The sequence below is a fragment of the Procambarus clarkii genome, chromosome 29, assembly GCF_040958095.1.
Source record: "Procambarus clarkii isolate CNS0578487 chromosome 29, FALCON_Pclarkii_2.0, whole genome shotgun sequence".
NCBI lineage: Eukaryota > Metazoa > Arthropoda > Malacostraca > Decapoda > Cambaridae > Procambarus > Procambarus clarkii.
The window spans coordinates 9,433,250-9,452,749 of NC_091178.1; the positions used below are offsets into that span (position 1 = coordinate 9,433,250).

General features: G+C 34.5%; 2 protein-coding genes across 4 annotated transcripts in view; one reads left to right on the forward strand and one right to left on the reverse strand.

Annotated features, from left to right (window-relative positions):
• Nucleotides 1-15,561, forward strand: part of mRRF2 (mitochondrial ribosome recycling factor 2) — a 27,888-nt gene extending 12,327 nt beyond the window's left edge. Inside the window, exons 2-16 of the mRNA XM_045753380.2 lie at nucleotides 1-15; nucleotides 1,410-1,522; nucleotides 2,322-2,435; nucleotides 3,288-3,440; nucleotides 4,245-4,485; nucleotides 4,660-4,870; nucleotides 6,828-7,049; nucleotides 7,671-7,802; nucleotides 9,089-9,233; nucleotides 9,434-9,550; nucleotides 9,696-9,842; nucleotides 12,222-12,322; nucleotides 12,592-12,777; nucleotides 14,630-14,776; nucleotides 15,125-15,561. The exon at nucleotides 1-15 is cut by the window's left edge and continues 107 nt beyond it. Of these exons, the coding sequence (XP_045609336.2) occupies nucleotides 1-15; nucleotides 1,410-1,522; nucleotides 2,322-2,435; nucleotides 3,288-3,440; nucleotides 4,245-4,485; nucleotides 4,660-4,870; nucleotides 6,828-7,049; nucleotides 7,671-7,802; nucleotides 9,089-9,233; nucleotides 9,434-9,550; nucleotides 9,696-9,842; nucleotides 12,222-12,322; nucleotides 12,592-12,777; nucleotides 14,630-14,776; nucleotides 15,125-15,295 (2,215 nt within the window). The 3' untranslated portion in view covers nucleotides 15,296-15,561. The remainder of the gene's footprint in view (nucleotides 16-1,409; nucleotides 1,523-2,321; nucleotides 2,436-3,287; nucleotides 3,441-4,244; nucleotides 4,486-4,659; nucleotides 4,871-6,827; nucleotides 7,050-7,670; nucleotides 7,803-9,088; nucleotides 9,234-9,433; nucleotides 9,551-9,695; nucleotides 9,843-12,221; nucleotides 12,323-12,591; nucleotides 12,778-14,629; nucleotides 14,777-15,124) is intronic.
• Nucleotides 15,552-19,500, reverse strand: part of Miox (Myo-inositol oxygenase) — a 25,432-nt gene continuing 21,483 nt past the window's right edge. For 2 of the 3 annotated variants that reach the window (XM_045753384.2, XM_045753386.2), the window contains exons 6-7: nucleotides 19,152-19,247; nucleotides 15,552-18,994 (exon numbers count right to left, since the gene is read on the reverse strand). In XM_045753384.2, the coding sequence (XP_045609340.2) occupies nucleotides 18,886-18,994; nucleotides 19,152-19,247 (205 nt within the window). In that variant the 3' untranslated portion in view covers nucleotides 15,552-18,885. The remainder of the gene's footprint in view (nucleotides 18,995-19,151; nucleotides 19,248-19,500) is intronic. The other variant, XR_011229951.1, reaches the window with a different exon arrangement.

The following is a 19,500-nucleotide window of genomic DNA, read 5'->3' on the forward strand; positions in this document are numbered from 1 at the left end:
TCTTCACAGGAGTTGGTAAGTGATACACTTATTTTAATCACTTTCAGTCTACCAGTAATACTCTTTAAATTGGATCTAAAAAATAAAAATATCTTACTTGAATTTGAAACATTTCCTGTTAATGATATCTCACTCAAACAGAACATGGCTCAATTGATGTCTATATGACTACAGTCTTAAAATTTGCCCAAAAAAGTTTTGACATATAGTTGTGCTTTGCAAATGTGTGCTCTTCCAAATACTGTATATACTTACTGTATTCATCAACTTTATTAAACTTTCAGTTGAGTATTATATATGGTAATCTGAGAGAGATTGAGAGAGGGAGATTGAGAGAGAGAAATTGAGAGAGAGAAATTGAGAGAGAGAAATTGAGAGAGAGAAATTGAGAGAGAGAAATTGAGAGAGAGAGAGAGAGAGAGAATGAGAGAGAGAGAGAGAGAGAGAGAGAGAGAGAGAATGAGACTGGGAGAGAAAAGATGAGAGAGACAGACAGAGACCCATGTACCACCAGTTACCCCATCTACTGTATCCATAAATGAGTGATCTTCCTATTTGTGAGAAGAGAAAATACTTTGTGGTTGAAAAGTGATGCATAGCAGTTACTGATTTACTATTCATATTGGCTAGTATGTTCCACCAGAAATAACAAGCATTTTGTGCATTGTTTATAAACATGTATTGTTTATAATAATAGAAACACATTACTGTACTGTAATTGTAATACAAAAACAGTGAAAACTGAGACTGTCTTGATGTATGGTAAATGATGTATTGCTGCAACTGTAAGCCTAAGACTCAAATGATCCACTCAAGTGAGACATCATTGCACAATATAGGGAGGATGTCTGGCCTCGGGCCTGGCTACAAGTCAAGTCTGGCCTCAGGCCGGGCTTGGGGAGTAGAACAACTCCCAGAACCCCATCAAGCAGGTATACTCTCATTTGGAAATACAGTTTTGATATATATTTAGTGTTTTCTTGAGAAATGCAGAACATAAGAGCATTCTTGAGCAATTTGTGTGTACATACTTTTGGAAATATTAGTGGTTAAAGACCTGTTCTTTCTCTGTGATGTTTCTTATGCAGTATTTGCCTGAATTCAAAGTTTAGTTTCCGTAATGATCTTAAGACATATTGTTGTCTCAAATTCCAATTCACCCAGAAAGATGTAATTTTGAGAATCTTGATATACGTATATGTATATATCATTTTCCCATCAAGGTCTAATTCATGCAGGATTTGTATTTTAGAATTTTTGTGAACTATGTATTAAATTTCAAATCTTATAAAAATCAGGTATTATTTTGAGACCATTTTAAAATGTTTAAAAATTCAAATTTCAGTACTGTTTTGTTATAAGTAAATACATTAACTAAAAACAAAGTAAATTTGTTGTATAATCTTCAGTGACTGCACTGCTCAGCCGGAGGGTGGAGGCCATGTACTCCCCACTACAACCGATGACCACAAACACCTTGACAAAATTCGTAATATTGGTATCATGGCTCACATTGATGCAGGTAAGAGAAACACTCTGGCCAATGGGAAGGATTTCTATGGAAGTCTGATTGTTTCCACTGAATGGTTGTTGTTACTATGAACAGCTAAACAGTTCATATATTTTTCACGAGGAAGGTTAGTAATTCCTTTTCAGTTTGAAAGACAAGAAATAAAAGCAATTCTCTTTGAAAGTACAATAGAGATACTGTTTGTAAATTTTTAATTAGCCAGTTGTTGATGTGGCTACACAAAGTACAGTGTAGTATTACTGTACTTTATTTTCCATCCTACACAAATAGATTAAGAATATATGGTAAATAGAGGAATGAATCTCACTTGATCAACAGCAAGAAATAATTGTGAAGGTTTAACCTCCAATGTGCAGTTGTCATCATTTGTTAATCTTTTTGGGCCACTGCAGTCATCTTTTGCTGATTTTCATTATTATTGTTTGGTTTTCATACCAGTGTTGTAAATATGGCTATAGTATCTCTTGTATGGATGTTATGGGGAGGGTTAATCAATGCCCATGAAAAAAATTCTTAAATCACTTTGAAAATGCTTAATATGTGATGAGGTTATTATGTACTAGGGTTCAGTGGTCTTAATATTCAAATCACATGTGTTTTCCCATCCTGAGTACTACATGGTACTCAGTTTCACTTTCAAAGCAAAATTGTGAGGGTTAAAGAGCGATCAAGTTGACTGCTCAGAAAACTGCTTTTCATGTACTGTACTGTACATATAAAGCGTGATCTATTCTGCATTACTTTTTTCATGTATCCACCATTACAGTATTTTAATTTATATCTTTGAAAGGTAAGACAACCACCACAGAGCGTATGCTGTTCTACAGCGGTGTGACGAAAACTGTTGGCGAAGTTCATGATGGGGACACCGTTATGGATTACATGGAGCAGGAAAGAGAGAGGGGTGAGCAACTGTGTACACTGTATGGAATACATACATGCATTACAAATATACATACATACTGTACCTGCATACATATATTTAGTTAAAACAGACTACATTGCTAGTGTTAAGGCATTTTGTTGTGAAGGCATTTGATGCATCTGACAATCTTTTTTCCATCAGCATTTAATTGGGGGATTAGGTTACCAAAATTCATGGTTACTCTGGGTTTTAGGAGAATAAAAAGCAACAAGACTGATTATATGATGTATTATGTCCCAGCCCATCCTCTTGTTTTGGTAGTACTTATTGTAATGATGAAGACTGTAGTATATATATACCGATGCACAAAGAAATTAGAACGTAGAAATCTGAACTATTGAGTTAGACAAACTGGGAAAATAATTTTTTACTTGTGTTGCTTTGATAAACTAAACTAACCTATCCTAACCTCCCTAGGCCTAATAAATGATATCTGAGGCCTAATATAGTACATATGTGTGCTATACTAGGCCAAGGAATATTTAAGTTTGTGTTTTAGCTTCATTTATTTTAAAAGAATTCCTTACTAGTCAGTATACTACATCTAAAAGCTAAGAACATACAAATTCTGACTATTGACAATTGTTACAATAAGTACTATCTAAACAGGAGAATTTTAATGTATATATAAATACATTAAAATAAATATATTTGTAATATATTTATTACAAATATATTACATGGAAATTATTATTATGTAAATATATTACATTGTAATATATACGTACTGTACAATATAATAAGTATTATAAAATACAATGTTCCAGATTTATAATTACTGTATTGTACTTTGTTAAAATGATTAGAATATTAATATTCGTGTTCTTTCAGGTATCACCATTACATCAGCGGCTATTACATTTTCGTGGCATGGCCATAGGATTAACCTGGTGGATACTCCTGGGCACGTGGATTTCACTATGGAGGTGGAGCGCTCTCTCAGGGTTTTAGACGGGGCCATTGCCATTTTTGACGCCTCAGCAGGTACACACACTGGTGATAAGTCAAGATTACACTCAGCGTTGGGGTGTGACTGCCTTTTTGTATATATATATATATATATATATATATATATATATATATATATATATATATATATATATATATATATATATATATATATATATATATATGCCTAACCTACACTTGATTGTTTCAAGCATAGGTTAAACATACTATACTATACTGTGTGTGTGTGTGTGTGTGTGTGTGTGTGTGTGTGTGTGTGTGTGTGTGTGTGTGTGTGTGTGTGTGTGTGACCTTCCTTTCAGCAGTTCCAGAGACAGGTTAATAATAATAATAATTGTAATTTATATCAAGTACATTTGAAACATGATACAGTAGAGGTAGGATACAGGTAGAGGTGTACAGATACATAAGTACACATAGTAATTTATATAAAGCCACTAATATGCAATTTCATGCACATAAATTTAGTTATTTAACACAATACATAATATGAACTAATAAGTAAATCCATGAACATAAAATCCTTCCAACTTGACCAGTCAAGCCCTCTGCCCTTACACCATGAGTCGGCAAACTGTGGATCTAATGAGGGATCATTGATCCCTCCACACCTCACATAATCAGAAAAGAAGCACCATTTTCTGTAGCACAGGCAGGGTGGCACTTTGATACTATTCACTCTTTGAGGGTTAGTACTGTGTACAGCATTTTGGATGTAATGGCGAATGTCCAAAATAATGCTGGTTTTGAGTGACAAGTTATGGTCTATCTTTTATCACGTATAGGTATAATAGTGCCAAGTTAATTCTCTCTCATCAGGTGTTGAGGCTCAGTCCCTTACTGTGTGGCGTCAAGCGGATCACTACCAGGTGCCACGAGTCTGTTATCTCAACAAAATGGACAAACCAGCAGCTAGTGTTCCCATGTGCCTCACGTCAATAAAAGAAAAACTTCACGCTACTCCATTAGTTTTACAGTACCCAGTGGGACACGGAAAGGAATTTACTGGATTGGTTGATCTTGTTCACATGTGCAAGATGATCTGGAATCGGCAGAGTAGGTCAGAGATGATTCATATAATTTTGCATTAACAGATTAGTATGAATGTAATATCTCGGGAAATTTTTTTCCTAAAATTTGTTAATGCAGGAATTGACACATTATATAATAATAGATGTATAGTATTGTATGGGCTCTATATCTAAAAGCAATCATAATGTGTGTTCATATGCAGAGACTATGGCAGCAAATACGAGGCTCATATTTTGACACAAGATGGTGATGACAGCTTGTGGGATCCAGCCTTCTTAGCAAGATGTGAACTGACAGACCAGCTGGCTGATCTGGACAACAAGTTAGCAGAATATGTGTTGGAGACAGAGTCAATAGAGAATGTACCTCCTCAATTGCTTAAAGCAGCAATAAGAAGAGTCACACTGAACCAGGTACTGTGTATCAATTGTTACCAAACTGGAAATTTGTTATGGAGAGTTTGTGATTTGCCATCTTATTTTGTAACGGAGTTTTTAATGAGGATGTAAGAAAGAGAGTGGAATTGTTGACAAAAAAAGTTACTGATTGCAGATTTTTAGGATTAAAGTGTAATTTCATATTGTACTTGTTCATGTCATGGTTTCTCAGTGTCAGGGACAGGAAGCCAATTATGCTTATCAAGGTACCCCTAGCCTATGGTTAACTCTCCCAAGTATGGAACCTACAACATTAGACTAACTCCCAGACATCCATTTATTTCTAGATGAACAGAGCAATTTGGTATAAGTAAACTTATGAAACGTCTCACCATTTTTGGAAGTTGATCCCAAAACCAATCAGATATGAGCCAATTTCACTAACCATGTCACTTCAGGTATTCAGTAATGAAATTTATAATATGTTATTAATATATCATTAGGAAAAATATTGAAACACTGTATGACCTATATTAGCCCTTATGCTGTGGGGTGTGCCAGTTTGCATATAGAAAACAAGAACAACTATGTATAGAATATGCCTGCATGCATTTTCTTATGTGGCTGGCAAATTACAGAAGTAAAGTGAGGAAGGGTTACCTCTGCTAGCAGGTGATGGCTGTGGAGCTCAAATGACCTATTGAAAATGTAATTTTTGTTAATATAAATATTACCATAATGGCTAACTCATTTAACATAAAAATAAGTGGCAGTGAACACAGTGAGCTGACCTTTAATGAGTACTAAACCCATATTATCTCTTAGATTTGATAAAGCCCTAACACAAGAAACTGTTTTTTATTAAAGATTAGTACATAGAGGCAAAAGGGAGCCTGGGCATCAGAGATCACCACAGAACTGAGGAAAAAGTTCACCAGAAAGCCAAAACATTCCAAAGCTAACAACCACTTGGACAGATTTGTAAACATAACAAAACTGCAAATAATCATTAAAGCAGATATTCCCACCATAATAGGCTCTCCCCCTTGCCAAAGTGTGAGCAACGCAACCCATTGTCTTGGCCAGTCAGCTAATGAATTCACAAGCCTAGTGTCTGACCCCTGGAGCATGATGCTCTGTTCAACTCCCTGTTCTCTTTAGGCTCTTACGGTAAGTAGGGTTGGTCATCCTTGGAACAATTCTTCCTTGTGGAGCCACTGTTTGGCCCCACAAGTTCCATATTTTGTTTCATGTATCTGTTCTGTGTCAACCACCTTGTGTGTCATGTGTTTACATTTTTAATATTAATATACTGTATTTTTCCTCCATTTTCCAGCCCTAAATTGAGGACATATAGTAGTGACGTCCAAAATACTTTGGTTGTGTAATGATGCATAAATTTACTCCCCAAAAGTTTGTGTGAAAATTAAGAATGTATTGTCAGCAAGAGCCTGACTTACTACCGGGGATGTGGTAGATCGCAAGAACTAATATGACTTATTTACCAATAATTGTTAACCATTGTAACTCCAAAATTCACCAATGCATTTCCAAACTTGGTATGAAGGGACTTGCCCACATATATATATCTGTATAATGCCACTCAAATTGTAGACTATAATTCCAGTATAATAATGAGTTTAAATAGTGCCACATGATACATAAATACATTGTTTCAGCCATAGGTGGTAGGTAATGTCAAACTTGGCTCCTGAACACAAATTAGTGAATGTGCCAGACTATGAAAAAAGAAAAAATTTGTTTACGTTTGCTCCCGTATTTCGTATGCGCCAGTACCTCCCCATCCTTTGGGAGTGGAAACTGGGCTAGTGATGATGATGTAAACAGTCAAGATTTAAAATATCTGTGGTGAATTAGAAAAGTAATTGGTGTATTTGACAAAATAATTAGAGAGGCTATTTGATTTAGATAAATTAAGAGCATTCATGTTTATTGCAGTAACACTATTTAATTTTCTCTCTTCTCTCCCAAGACAGCAGTTCCTCTCCTCATGGGCAGCTCATACAAAAATACTGGTGTTCAACTACTAATGAATGCAGTACTTAGTTATTTACCGTCACCTGAGGAACGCAAGCTCGAGACTGTTGCATTATATGCCCCCCACCTCTGTGCTATGGCTTTTAAGATTGTCCACGACAAGCAGCTTGGTGGTGTACTAACCTTTGTTCGAATATATTCTGGGCATTTAGAGAAGGTATGGAATAGGTTGTTTCATACTCATTTTTATTTACATCTTAAGCTAACATATCACAGATTTGCATAACTAATTCCTAACATACCAGTATTGTCTTTTGATATACTTTATCTGCATTCAGTAGTTAATCAGGAGCTGTACAGGTATTTCCTTGTAAACATCCACAGCTGTACAGCTATCTACCTCATTTAAATTTGAGCTCCACATGCTGAGATTGCAGATTAAATAGCATTCTTGTACAGTTGTATAATTTAAGACATGAAAGCATTTTCATTTGTAAATGGTAAGGTGAAAATTGGTGAATTTAACAATTTAAACTTGAACTTATATCATTCACTTTGCTATAATATTGTTTTATCCCTGGTGGACCCTAAATGATAATCTTATAACTCCTACATCAGGAATAACTCTATCCGGTTTCTCGTGTAGCATTTTCATGGTTAAACAAGGTTGAACGGTCTACGTCATATTCTGTAAGAAAAAGTAGCCTTGACTTCAAATGTTTTTAACATATTTTATTTTCTGTGCATTGATGATGCCTATGCTGTATTGATATATTCATGCTCATGCTAATAAATGATTATATTCAGTGGCTATGAATATATTATTAGGTACTTTCAGGGTCAGAGACTGTTCAATATCAATGCAGAAGAGACAGAAAGAGTGGGAAGAGTCATGATTGCTTTTGCTGATGAATTCAAGGAAGTGTCGTCGGTCAAGGCAGGAAATATCGTGGTTGTTACCGGGCTAAAGGTATAGTATCCCAGTCATATTCCTCTGCTGCACAACTAATCCATAAAATGAGTATTGTTATAGTTTTTGTGTAAGAATAATATACCAATTAACATATTTCCAATGGTGTGCTCCACCGGTGGTACAATGCAGGTTTCTCATGCAGCCGGTTGTGCCCACATCTGAAACAACTGTGTATTATTGGGGTTCAGTATACTGTATCTACTTATGCACTACAAATTAATAAAACAAACTCTAAATCAATATTGTTATTTTATTTTTTAAGTAATTGTACTTCAGTTATAATTGTTCAGAAGAATTTTTTAAGTAATATTTTGTGTAATTGTAAATTTACACTGACAGAAATGAACTAAATACTGTAACAACAAAACGTTAAGACATAAGGATTGATTTTACACATAAGTGTAAAAACAAAAATGGTGCATGATTATTGAGAGAGTAGACATGTTGGTGGCCATCCAACACAATCTTTGCGTAACGTACGACCTGCATCTCTTTCTCTTTTGCCATTTTCATCATCCTGAACATCAGATGAACTACTACTGCTATCAACGGCAGAATCAGAAGCCATTTTTTATTTCCCAGATTCCAAAACTGGACCATATTCTGAAGACGACATGATATGGGTTAGGTGTACTGAAGGTTCAAATAAAGATGTAATGGATTCTTATAATGATGGATTCATAACAGTTACAGTTGATGTTCATGGCTGACACTGAAGGACAGGTCTTGCCAATTTAGAAGCTGCAGTATTTCTGATATTTGGATGTTATCGGACATTTGTTTTTAGAGTGAAGCCAAACAAAAATGTTTTTGTTATCTTTAATTATGTGAAATAATTTTAGTCATTTTGTTATTTATCATAATACGGTACAGTATTTTTAAATGACCACTTAAATTGGTGTTGTGGTAGCCCACACTCCCCACATCTTACAAACAATTATGCCTGGGCTTGAGTCCTGGCCATGGAGGGTAGATTAGGCACCAGTCCTTAACTGTTTGCCCCTGTTCTCACAGCAGTATTCAGATTATTCTACCTTTGTCTTTAGGAATGACAAGTAAAGATGATGTGACTAGGATGAAATGCTGATAAGTTGAAGAATCAATTTTTTGGTGTTCATTGGTAAATGGCCAAAAATTGACAAATGGAGCACAGTCTCCTATTTTTTTGGATGTACAATACAGTAAATTACAGTACTGTACTGTAATTTTAAATTAGTCATGAATATATTTTAAAGAATTTGTTTAAATTTAGCATGAGCTATATTAAACTCTTTAACTGACAGATCACTAGCACTGGAGACACTCTGGTTGGAAGCTATTCATTAGCCAATAATGTTCAGAGGAAGTTACTGGATGAGACGAAAGATCCCCAAGCAGCCATGTTGCTCGGTGTTCAAGTGCCCGAGCCAGTCTTCTTCTGCTCTGTAGGTTGGTAACAGTATTTCCAGACCATCAGTCATCTGGTAATGCTACTCAGAATCAATCAGATTTGTTCCCAAATATTTTTGTCATGATTAGCCTTATAATCTATATATTATATTATTTAAATTTTCATGTCAGCATCATCATCATCAGTTTTCTCATAAACACTTTAGTTATTCACTTGAAAATAAATGCTTGCTCCTCAGAGGCTCCATCACCATCACAACAGAAGGCCTTAGAATCAGCTCTTAACCAATTACAAAGGGAAGACCCAAGCCTTCATGTGACACTTGACCAAGACACTGGCCAAACTGTTCTGTCTGGTGAGCTTAAAATGTAACTCCATGTGAAAGCTTGAATATGTTGTTATAGACAATTTGTGTTTAGAATTGTCCTCTGAAAATCTATATGAACATTAAGGGTTATGGATTTTAGGTTTGCTTACTAATTTTCCTTTATACTGGCCAGGGATGGGAGAACTGCATCTTGACATCATCCGAGATCGTATCCATAAAGAGTATAAAGTGGAAGCAGAGTTGGGCCCACTACAGGTGGCTTACAGAGAGACGTGCAAGGTGTGCTACACTCACACCCTTGACATCAACAAAATGATTGGTAAGCCTAGCAAGAGCCTTTTCTTATATTGAAATTTGACTAAAGTGTATTTGTGAATGTGCCAGCATTAAATTTGTTCCTTTCTGAACTATGTTATTTGGTTGCTCTGTAAGGTTGATCCACTGTGTCCTCTGGACAGAATCTTGCACAGTCAGGACAGCATACTTTCATGACACAACAAAATTCATAAAATTTGTGCTTCAGAACCATCTCTTGGCATCAGTGTTTACCTCCAAAGGAGCCCTGGCATACCTCATGTTGGCCTGCATAGATACCTTAGTGAGCCACTACATGCTGGTCACTGTCACCACTAGACTATCTCATATACTCTAACAGTATGCTGTACCAGTATACTGGTATACATGTTCAGTTGACTGACAAAGATTGAATTTTCCTGATAAATCTGACCTTGTTTCATTTTATCTGGATTTTTCACTGATGTGCTTAAAACTCATCTTGTAAGTTGTCTTTTTGATTCTATTCATGTAATATTAGCAAAGGGTATAGGAACATCTATGATATACTCAGGGCTAGTACTGTATACTGTATATGGCGTAACTTAAATAAAATAATAAATACATAACTTACACGAGGCAGCAATTTTCATAGGTCACCATTACATCCCCAACACACATCACCAATAACTGCCACTCACCACCACCATCACCACGAAGATTGTTTCAAATAGTTAAGTTAAAATTATTTAACAATTATGGCTACAAACAAGCTTTTTATGAAACACAATAAGTGTTAAATATCCAAGCAACATCAACTGTCAATTATGTTCTGCAGTTGTCCACATTACCTGTCCCAATCTTCCAAATAATTTAAGAACACGAGGATTGCCAAAACACCCACTTTACTAGATTTGTGACAAAGACAAATCCACTTTCCCGATGATAGCATAAATTCTAAAAGACACTCCTGCAGATGGTAGAGAAACTCACATGACTACCTGCTCAGAACTTAGTCAGTTGCAAACAAAAGGTAATTAACACCCAGGTATGTAAGCACACAGACAAACAGGCGAACAAAAATGTATTGGTAGAAAGTTTAGATGAAAAATTGCACAAACATGGATCCAAGCAAAATCATCCCTTTTACCCCTAAAAAAATAAATGAACAACAAAAGGAATCAATTGAAACCTTGAGCCTGGTTACCAGTACAGATAGTAAAGAAATAAAAATGAATTTGGAACTGTCTATTAGTACTATGCTTGTGGTAAATATATGTATTCAGGAAGGAATAATGGAACATGCTCTCTGTTTGCTGTGTGCTAAGGAGTGCCTACAATGCCTGTTTCTTCTTTGTTGGGTGTGGGTTTGTCCTGTGGCCTATAATGTCTTCCTACCTTATGTTTTTGTTTTTTATAATTTTTTTAATTTTGGAAGTTTTTCTTAGGGAGGAGTTAAATGATATATTGGATTGGATCGTTAAAGGACAATGCCTTTGTAAGTAAACCATTTAACTGCTCCTGACCATTTTTCACCTCATCCTTCATATACTCAGTTTGGTTATTGCTATCTGGAGGTACCATGTGAGGTGGTCTGGTGGTTGGACTGGCAGGTGTGTAAGGTTCCATCACTTGATGGTGACTATCAAAAGCTTGCAAGCAAGGAATCTGGTAGTTTACCTGGATGTATCCTTGGCCCCTTAGGGAATCTGTGATGTCATGAAAAGGTTTTAACTTTCTAACATTATATCCTTGTAGGGATAGTGTGAAACGTTGCTTGTGGCACCATGCTAGTATGTCATCCTGCCTGACTTTGCAGGGTTCTGCCATGAGAACACAGTGGAGTTTACCTTAGGGAACACCTGAACGATCCACTTAGAAATGGAGTTTTCATATATGTAATTCAAAGCCTGGTATTTCTAAGATGACACTAGAAACATGTATGATGTTGTGAATAATGATTTTGGTTTTAAGTTTGAGACCACACTTTTTTCCCAAAATGTTATATTTAAAAAGAATGTTTTCCCATGGCACTGTAACAATTAATTCTTATGCCTGTACTACTGCTTGCTAACGTTTACAATATATTTTGGAATTACAGAGAGTTTGTCATAATAACGCCATTGAAATCTCAATATTGAAGTTTTGTGTTGTAATCTGAAAAGATAATATGCAGTAATGACTCGGCATCAAATGCTTATACATAAAGACTACAAATAATATTGGGCTCTCTTTACCTTTACACTACAATTGCATTACATTCAAAATTGCATTACTCAAAAAATAATTGTATTATGTTTATAGTTTTTATAAATCAAAAAGTACACATGAAGACATTGACAAGCTTGTAGTGCTTGACAGCACACTACATGTACAGTATTTACAATACAAATGTTCCTGATGGTTTTCTATCTTAATTTACCAGGTGAGACCAGACAACAGGTGAAAGTTACACTTTCCATTGAGCCTAAACTGAACTACAAATTCAAGTCACTAGAGTTTGCTTTCTCTAAAGACAATCTTGAAGTAAGTTGATTTTTTTTTTTAACTTTATTGGCGTATTTTAATGCTTCTGAAATTTTGTATTAACTGTAATTTGAGTTACTGATTTTGTTTTTAATGTGGGATAATTAATGTTTTCCTTTATTCCTTTTGACTATTTTTATCTTCCATTACTTGTCAGTTAAAGTTATAATATAACCATAATCAATCAGATTACTGTATACTGTACCGTATATTGAGTTTTATGTTGTATTTTGTATTCATACCGAACACCATTCTAAACTCTGAATCAGAATCTGCACGCCATCAACCGACACCATGTATCAGCCTTAAACCGTGGTGTGGGCTCTGCTTTGACCAGTGGACCTATTTTGGGTTTCCCAGTCGTTGACGTCAAAGTTGCCTTACACTGGCTGGAAGTTGGCCGTGGAACATCAGAGACCATAGTGGCTGCTGCTGCAGCTCAGTGTGTTCACCAGGTAGGAACACTTGAATAGTTTTGCATGAATGTTTAAACTACTTTATATGATTTTAGAGACAGTATGACCAGCTTGCAATTGTTGTACAAAATTTAAAATTGATATAGAATTGATGTGTAGTGTGGATCCTAGGAACGAGGCAGGGGCATCAGTAGCAGACATGAGCCCCAGGGGGAGATAATCTTTCCACATATTCTCTCTCTTTTTATATCTTTTAAGGCTTCTATAAAATAGCATAATGAATTGGGAAAGCAAGGTGTTCATGAAAGAAAAAAAAATTACAGATGTTTTTAGTTCACACTATAAGTGTAAAATACTGTAGTATATAAATTAGAGTATCAGCAAATGTGTAATAAATCTATAAGTAACAAATTCTGATTTGGTGGCTTTATGACTAACAAATTGTTCAATGACGGTAGAGTATCAGGGTATTATTTTACTTGTGCAATGTGCAAATCTGAGTGAACATTTTTGCCCGAGTGACAGCAATATGGTAGGGTGTGGAAGAACTAAAGCACAGTGGAGGTATATTCAGGAATAAGGTGTAAAGCTATAAATCAGGGCACTTTACAACATTGTACGTCTTTCACAAGGTCCTCGGACACTTCATGATTGCACTTCTCACAAAGTTATGCAACAAGTTCCCACACATCTTGGTTCAAGTTTGGCTATTCCCACGTGATGCCAAATGTTTCTATCACTTCTTGCTGCATTGTAACATTTGGTAATGTTTCTGATAAAATGATCCAGAAAAGTTTCTGAAAAACTAGGGGCTTAAAACAGTCTTCCAGATTTTAGTACAGTGTATCACCTCTTTGCTTGATGTCTTGTAAGTAAACCTCATCCTTTTTCTGTGCCTTTACTCTGGCAACATCACTAAGGTTGTCATACCAAGGCTCAATCAGTTGTAATTTTTTTTCATAAATATTAATTTTGTACATTTATAGTTGGGTTAGTTTCCACAAATTTATAGTAAATTAGTTACCTAAGAGAAAGTTATAATAACAACATAACATGAAATATCTGTAGTTATAACTGTGTATTCAAGAATTAAATTTAGATTTAGATGCTACATTTATCAATGATTTTAAAATGATTACAGTTGTCAAATTCAGAATAAGAAACTATTTCCATAAACAACTTATGCAAATCATTACAATGATGACTGAGCTAAACAAGTGTACGTCAGTTTAAATCAAACTTTATATTTTGGCTTAAAGTGGGTAACATTTACCTTCCAAAATATGAAAATGATATGTACAGGTATTGGAAAAAGTGCAGTTTACCATCAGAGCAGCGAAAAATATTTCGGCAACAAACACTATATTTCTTAATTTTAGCATTTAAGTGAACATAGCACAGAATATAATTTCTTCCCACATATTCACTCGGGAATTGCATTGACAGTTAGAAAACCGTACAGTACTTAGAGGTTTTGTATTTATTTAGGATAGCATTTGTCACATTTTGCAATTAGTGCTGAGCTGTTTATGATTTCTTTACTAGGTGTTCTTTAAGGATTCGATCATAATGGCTGAACAACTATAACATTAAAGAAAATTAATATTTCTTAGATCCCAGCAAGATGACTTTTTCATTAAACATCAAGCTGCTTTTTCTCAGAAGTATCATGTCTAGAATCATGCATACTATTTGTTTTTAATACACTGTGTGTGTGCTGCAAGAGTAACTGGTGTATGGTAAAACCACACTAGAGGTGTTTCTTCAAGTTAAGCAGTTCAATAGAGCACATTTTATTGGCTACTGTTTTGGTATTCAGGAATCCTATCATTCAGCTTTTTCATGTCTGTCAAAGGGAGTTTCCCTGTAGTTTACATGCAGTCCATTTCAGCTATTACAAAAGGCTCATTGCCAGTTGCTTGAACCGATTATGGAAATGGAAATAGTCACAGATGAAGAGCATACCTCCGCTGTCCTTGCTGATATCGCTCGTAGAAGAGGAAACATTCTCCAGATCACACAACGCCAGGACTTGAGGGTGAGACTTGCATAAAATTCATTTTCAAAGTGTTTTTTTTATTTTGTGATTGGAAAATGTCCTATATAAATATTATATAGAAATAAAAATTATATTATATTATAATACCTATATATTATATTTCTATAATAATAATAATATATAGTATTTTATATATAATAATTTTATGTATCTATATAATATAAAAAATTCAACATGTCTATTTTTCTCTGCTAGGATCTAAGGTTAAACTATGGTCTTCATGATCTTGAATCTCGTTTAATATTTAAAATGTATTTATGCTCATCTTTGAATATAGTGTGTTTGTGTCATGTCCTCCAGGGTTGGTTAGTTATTTTTTTCCACCAGGTAATTACTGTAGAATGTCCGTTAGCCGAACTGATGGGTTACTCAACAACTCTGCGTTCACTTACCTCAGGCATAGCATCATTCACTATGGAACTCTCAGACTACAGGCTAATGAGTTTGTCTGATCAGGCAGCCGCAATTGAAGCTGTTACGGGATTTGCTCCTCTGTAGAAGATACTGATGGATGTTCAGCAAAAATTATCAACCTTTTAAGACCTCTGGAGTGTGAAAATTTTAATAGAAACTTAAGTCTTATTACAGACATCTTGTAGGCATTTCAGGAATTGTTGCAAATTTTAATAAAGTAGGTAGCTACTGTTTAAATATTAACAGTAATATAGAGATTCCAATTACTGTATCTTTATACCCTGAAGTTGATGATCATGTAATTATGTACAGTACATTAATTTTCATTGTTAAATAAAGCTTTTTATAGATTTTATAATTTTATTTTAGTTACAGGTATTACATAATGAAGCATTAAATTTTATTGAGAATATTCATAGATAAAACCTTTAGAATATGAACAAATTTGCCATGATTGTTGAAACCTTTGTAAGTTATGTAACACATGTCCAAAATTAAAAATTATTTAGATTGATATATAGTTACCTGTACAATACACAGACTTCCTTAATAAAATATGGGACTGAATTCTTGCGTATCCAAAAAATTATGAAAATCAAAAATGGATATAATTTTTATAATTAAGTGTTAGATCTTGATCAAATAATGTAGCTTCTATAATTAATATATTGGGTCTCAGTTCAGCATGAACCCCATTCATTATTTTTCAGAAACTGTTTTTCTAAATATGTTAAGAGACAGAAAATAAGTGGGAAGGGGTGGGGGGGGGGGGGGAAACAGGCTTAAAGTGTATACTGTACAGATAACCTGCCGTAGCCCTGCGGCAGGTTATCTGTAACTATCATAGACTCATACAAATGGCTGCTGAATTCAGCTTAGTCAAAAATATAAGTTGCAGATAGGAAATGATCAGTAAAGTATATAACAAAATGAGTATGGAGATTCACAACTGGGGATGCTGTCAAGGGAAGAGCTGATGAAAAGCCTGAAAGCTGCAAGGTTTATAAATTGATGTAAAAGATATTCAGACTTATGATGTAGATGTAAATATTTATTGTCAGGGAATGAAACAAAATTGTCCTCCATAAAATTATAACTATGCAATATTTAGATACAAAAATATGCTACATACATACATGACAAAATATTTAAAAATTTATCTTATAAAATTTGTAGCAAATATAGACCATATCCTACACAAGTTATTACAATTTTCCCATTAAGCACTTTCATGGGGGGTAGGAAAGGACATATCATATAGCTGTCCCAAATTAAGTGTATTGTAATATTTACATTGCTTTTGGAAGTGATATACTGTACCTGTATATACTTCAGCGGGCAAATCCATAAGGTGCATGGAAAATAATGCAGTATAAGCGAAGTACCGGTTTAATTTAGAACATAGCCTGCAAATACACAAGAAAAATCGTGTTTCAAAGTGACACCTTAAATCTAAATACGTAGACGAGTCTCAAACTCTGCTCATGCACTCATATAGTGCTTATATGTTTGAATCTCCAGCACCTGCTTCTTAATTTCCATGTGATCCAGAATAAAATAAAGAACAATATAAGGAAAGAAGGTTGAAGGTAGAGTATTATAACTTATGGAAAAAAATATTTAAATGACTTTCACATTAGCCTGCATAAAGTAAAATTAGCACCATTACACACAACCAAAACAACAAACAGTACAATACCTCCACAGCTTCATATAATTAGGTGTTGGGTTCTGTCCATGGTTTACATTCAGAATTATTTTTAATAACTCTTAACCAACTGATTCCACCCAGACATTTTTACCCACCACTTATGTACAGTTCACACACAGTCCGTGCTTCCTTTATATGCGTCTCCTAACAATAAAGAACATTGATAACGGGAACCAAAACTGTCACGGTACCTCATTTGACAAACTGCTTGTACAGTGACCAAACCACACATCAGAAAATGAAGAAACTATGTTTAAGTCCACTCATTCTGAACCATTAACAAGTTGGGTAATGAAAAGAGTAGAAGAGACAAATACTGTACCATTTATAAGACAAGAACATGGTCTGAGAAGAGATGCAAGATGAGGAGCAAATGAGAAAGAATTTGTCTCTAACACATTTTCCATTGCTTGACTTGATAATGGTACAGGACAGACCGAAGCGTTGTTATTTCTTCTTTTTCTGATATATGGTTTAGTTATAATGTCTTCAGCCATGTTATTGTGACTCGTCATTTGCAAATGCTTGTAAAGCCATACAGAAATACTATTTTAATATTCACCAGTTATAGAAAACCAATAATAGCCTTATAAAACATAGTGCATGCACTGAGTGCACTTTTGTTGGTGGCAAATCATGTTCGAGTGACTGAAAACAAACAGGCAGACAATGAGGTAAAATAAAGCAGGCACAGACCTAAATATTTCAACCAAACAACTACCATACACAGTGTGTCCTATTATAGACAAAATACATGAAGAGCAGAGGCAAACTACAGTGGCTAACAAACTCGGAGAGGAAGTCAACCATCTTCGCTTGGCCTTTCTCTTTGCAGAGTAGGTGGTGAGGACAATGTGCTGCTGGCCAGGAGAAGACTTCCTTACACACAACCACTTAATGGCGGGAAGAGCAAGTATTGTGAAATATGCAATAAACTAAATTATTACAGCATATAAAAGTACTAGTAAAAGATAAACAAGTATGATGTGCAATGAATAATCTGCTTCTGCCATATTAATTGAATTAATTTGCCAAACATATGCAAGAAAAATTATCGGATTTTTGATATATGAACTTGATAAAATATAACTACCAAAGCAACAGTGCTAAAGAGTCAACGTATTGTTTTAATGATATATTTAAAACTCCATGCTTTTTGGCTTTACACTAGTACCCTCAAATTAATTTAAATACTGTGCAATATCACAGTCATCATCCATTTATTACAAATGACCAAACAATTTCTATAGACAATTCTGTCTTATAATTGCTGACTTCTGCTATACATCTAAATGACATTTTCATTCATTATTCTCTCTCCTCATAAAACCACAAAAGCATCTCGGATTAATATTTTCCCCCACTTCAACTCTTGATGCTTTCATTCTTATTCACTTGCATCATACACAAAATTAACACACTTTTTCTGATACTGTATTCTAATCATGACCTCCCCCATTGTTCCATCTATATTGAAATATCAATATCTACAGCATATTGAAAAACCACGAGGAAGATTCGCAGTCTTGAATACAATACAATACTGTTAATTTTCAGTCATCGGTCTATTGAACAATCATTTCTCATATGTAAAGGTTGGATGTAGTACGAAGCAACTTGAAAAAATTCTGTGATATTTAACTTGTGGGAAATTCATATATTTAGGTCATTTGAGGCATGGAGTTAAATTAATTATGAAGTACAGTAAATAGGGTAAAGTGTATACATTATATAATTTAATAATGTAATCACATTTAACTTGCATGTTCTACATCTTTAACACTATTGCACATTTAACTCTGCATGGTCTAGCAAGATCAGTGGATATATAATGGTGTCAATATTAAGTTTTAGGTTTATTTTAAAGTTAGAAATTTAAAAGTCATACCTTAGTAGAATCCAGTATAGTTCTGTACAACCTTGTATATCAATAAAACATTTCTTCTTTAAACATCCTGTAAATTTACCAGTTTAGCTTCCCTGGACAATACTTGTCTATTAGCGACTGGTAATAAGGTTTCAACTCTTCAACATTAGGAATTTCTTCCTTTTTGGTGTACAAATCGAATTTGCTGGAAAGATAATTAGTGTACCATGTATACTTCATATCAAAAAGAGAAATTAATTAAAGTTTTCATAAAATATATTATGAGGGTATGTTCCTCAAATCACAATTATCATATAATATATAATAATTAAAATTTGAAAATGTAGTTTGATTGAACTTACTTGAACTCTTTAATCCAAGGAAGCATTTCAAGGTCACGATTGTCACACAGGTGCATGTAGTCTCCGCCAGTGTGCCAAGGGTAGAATGAGTGGAACCTGTATTTGACAGCCATACACAAGTGGAATTTCATTACAGGCATTTTATTTCAAATAAAACAAGTTGAACATCATACAAGTAAATATGGGTTAAATAAATTGAAACTGTAATATCTGCCTGTTTTAGTCATAGAAATGAATGTATATATTGCAATGTTGGTTTCCTATTATTAAAGACAAAGCTTGTTAGGCTGATTGAAATTTCCCTAGTTAACAACTGACCATCCCTAGGATGCAACCTAAAACATTCAAC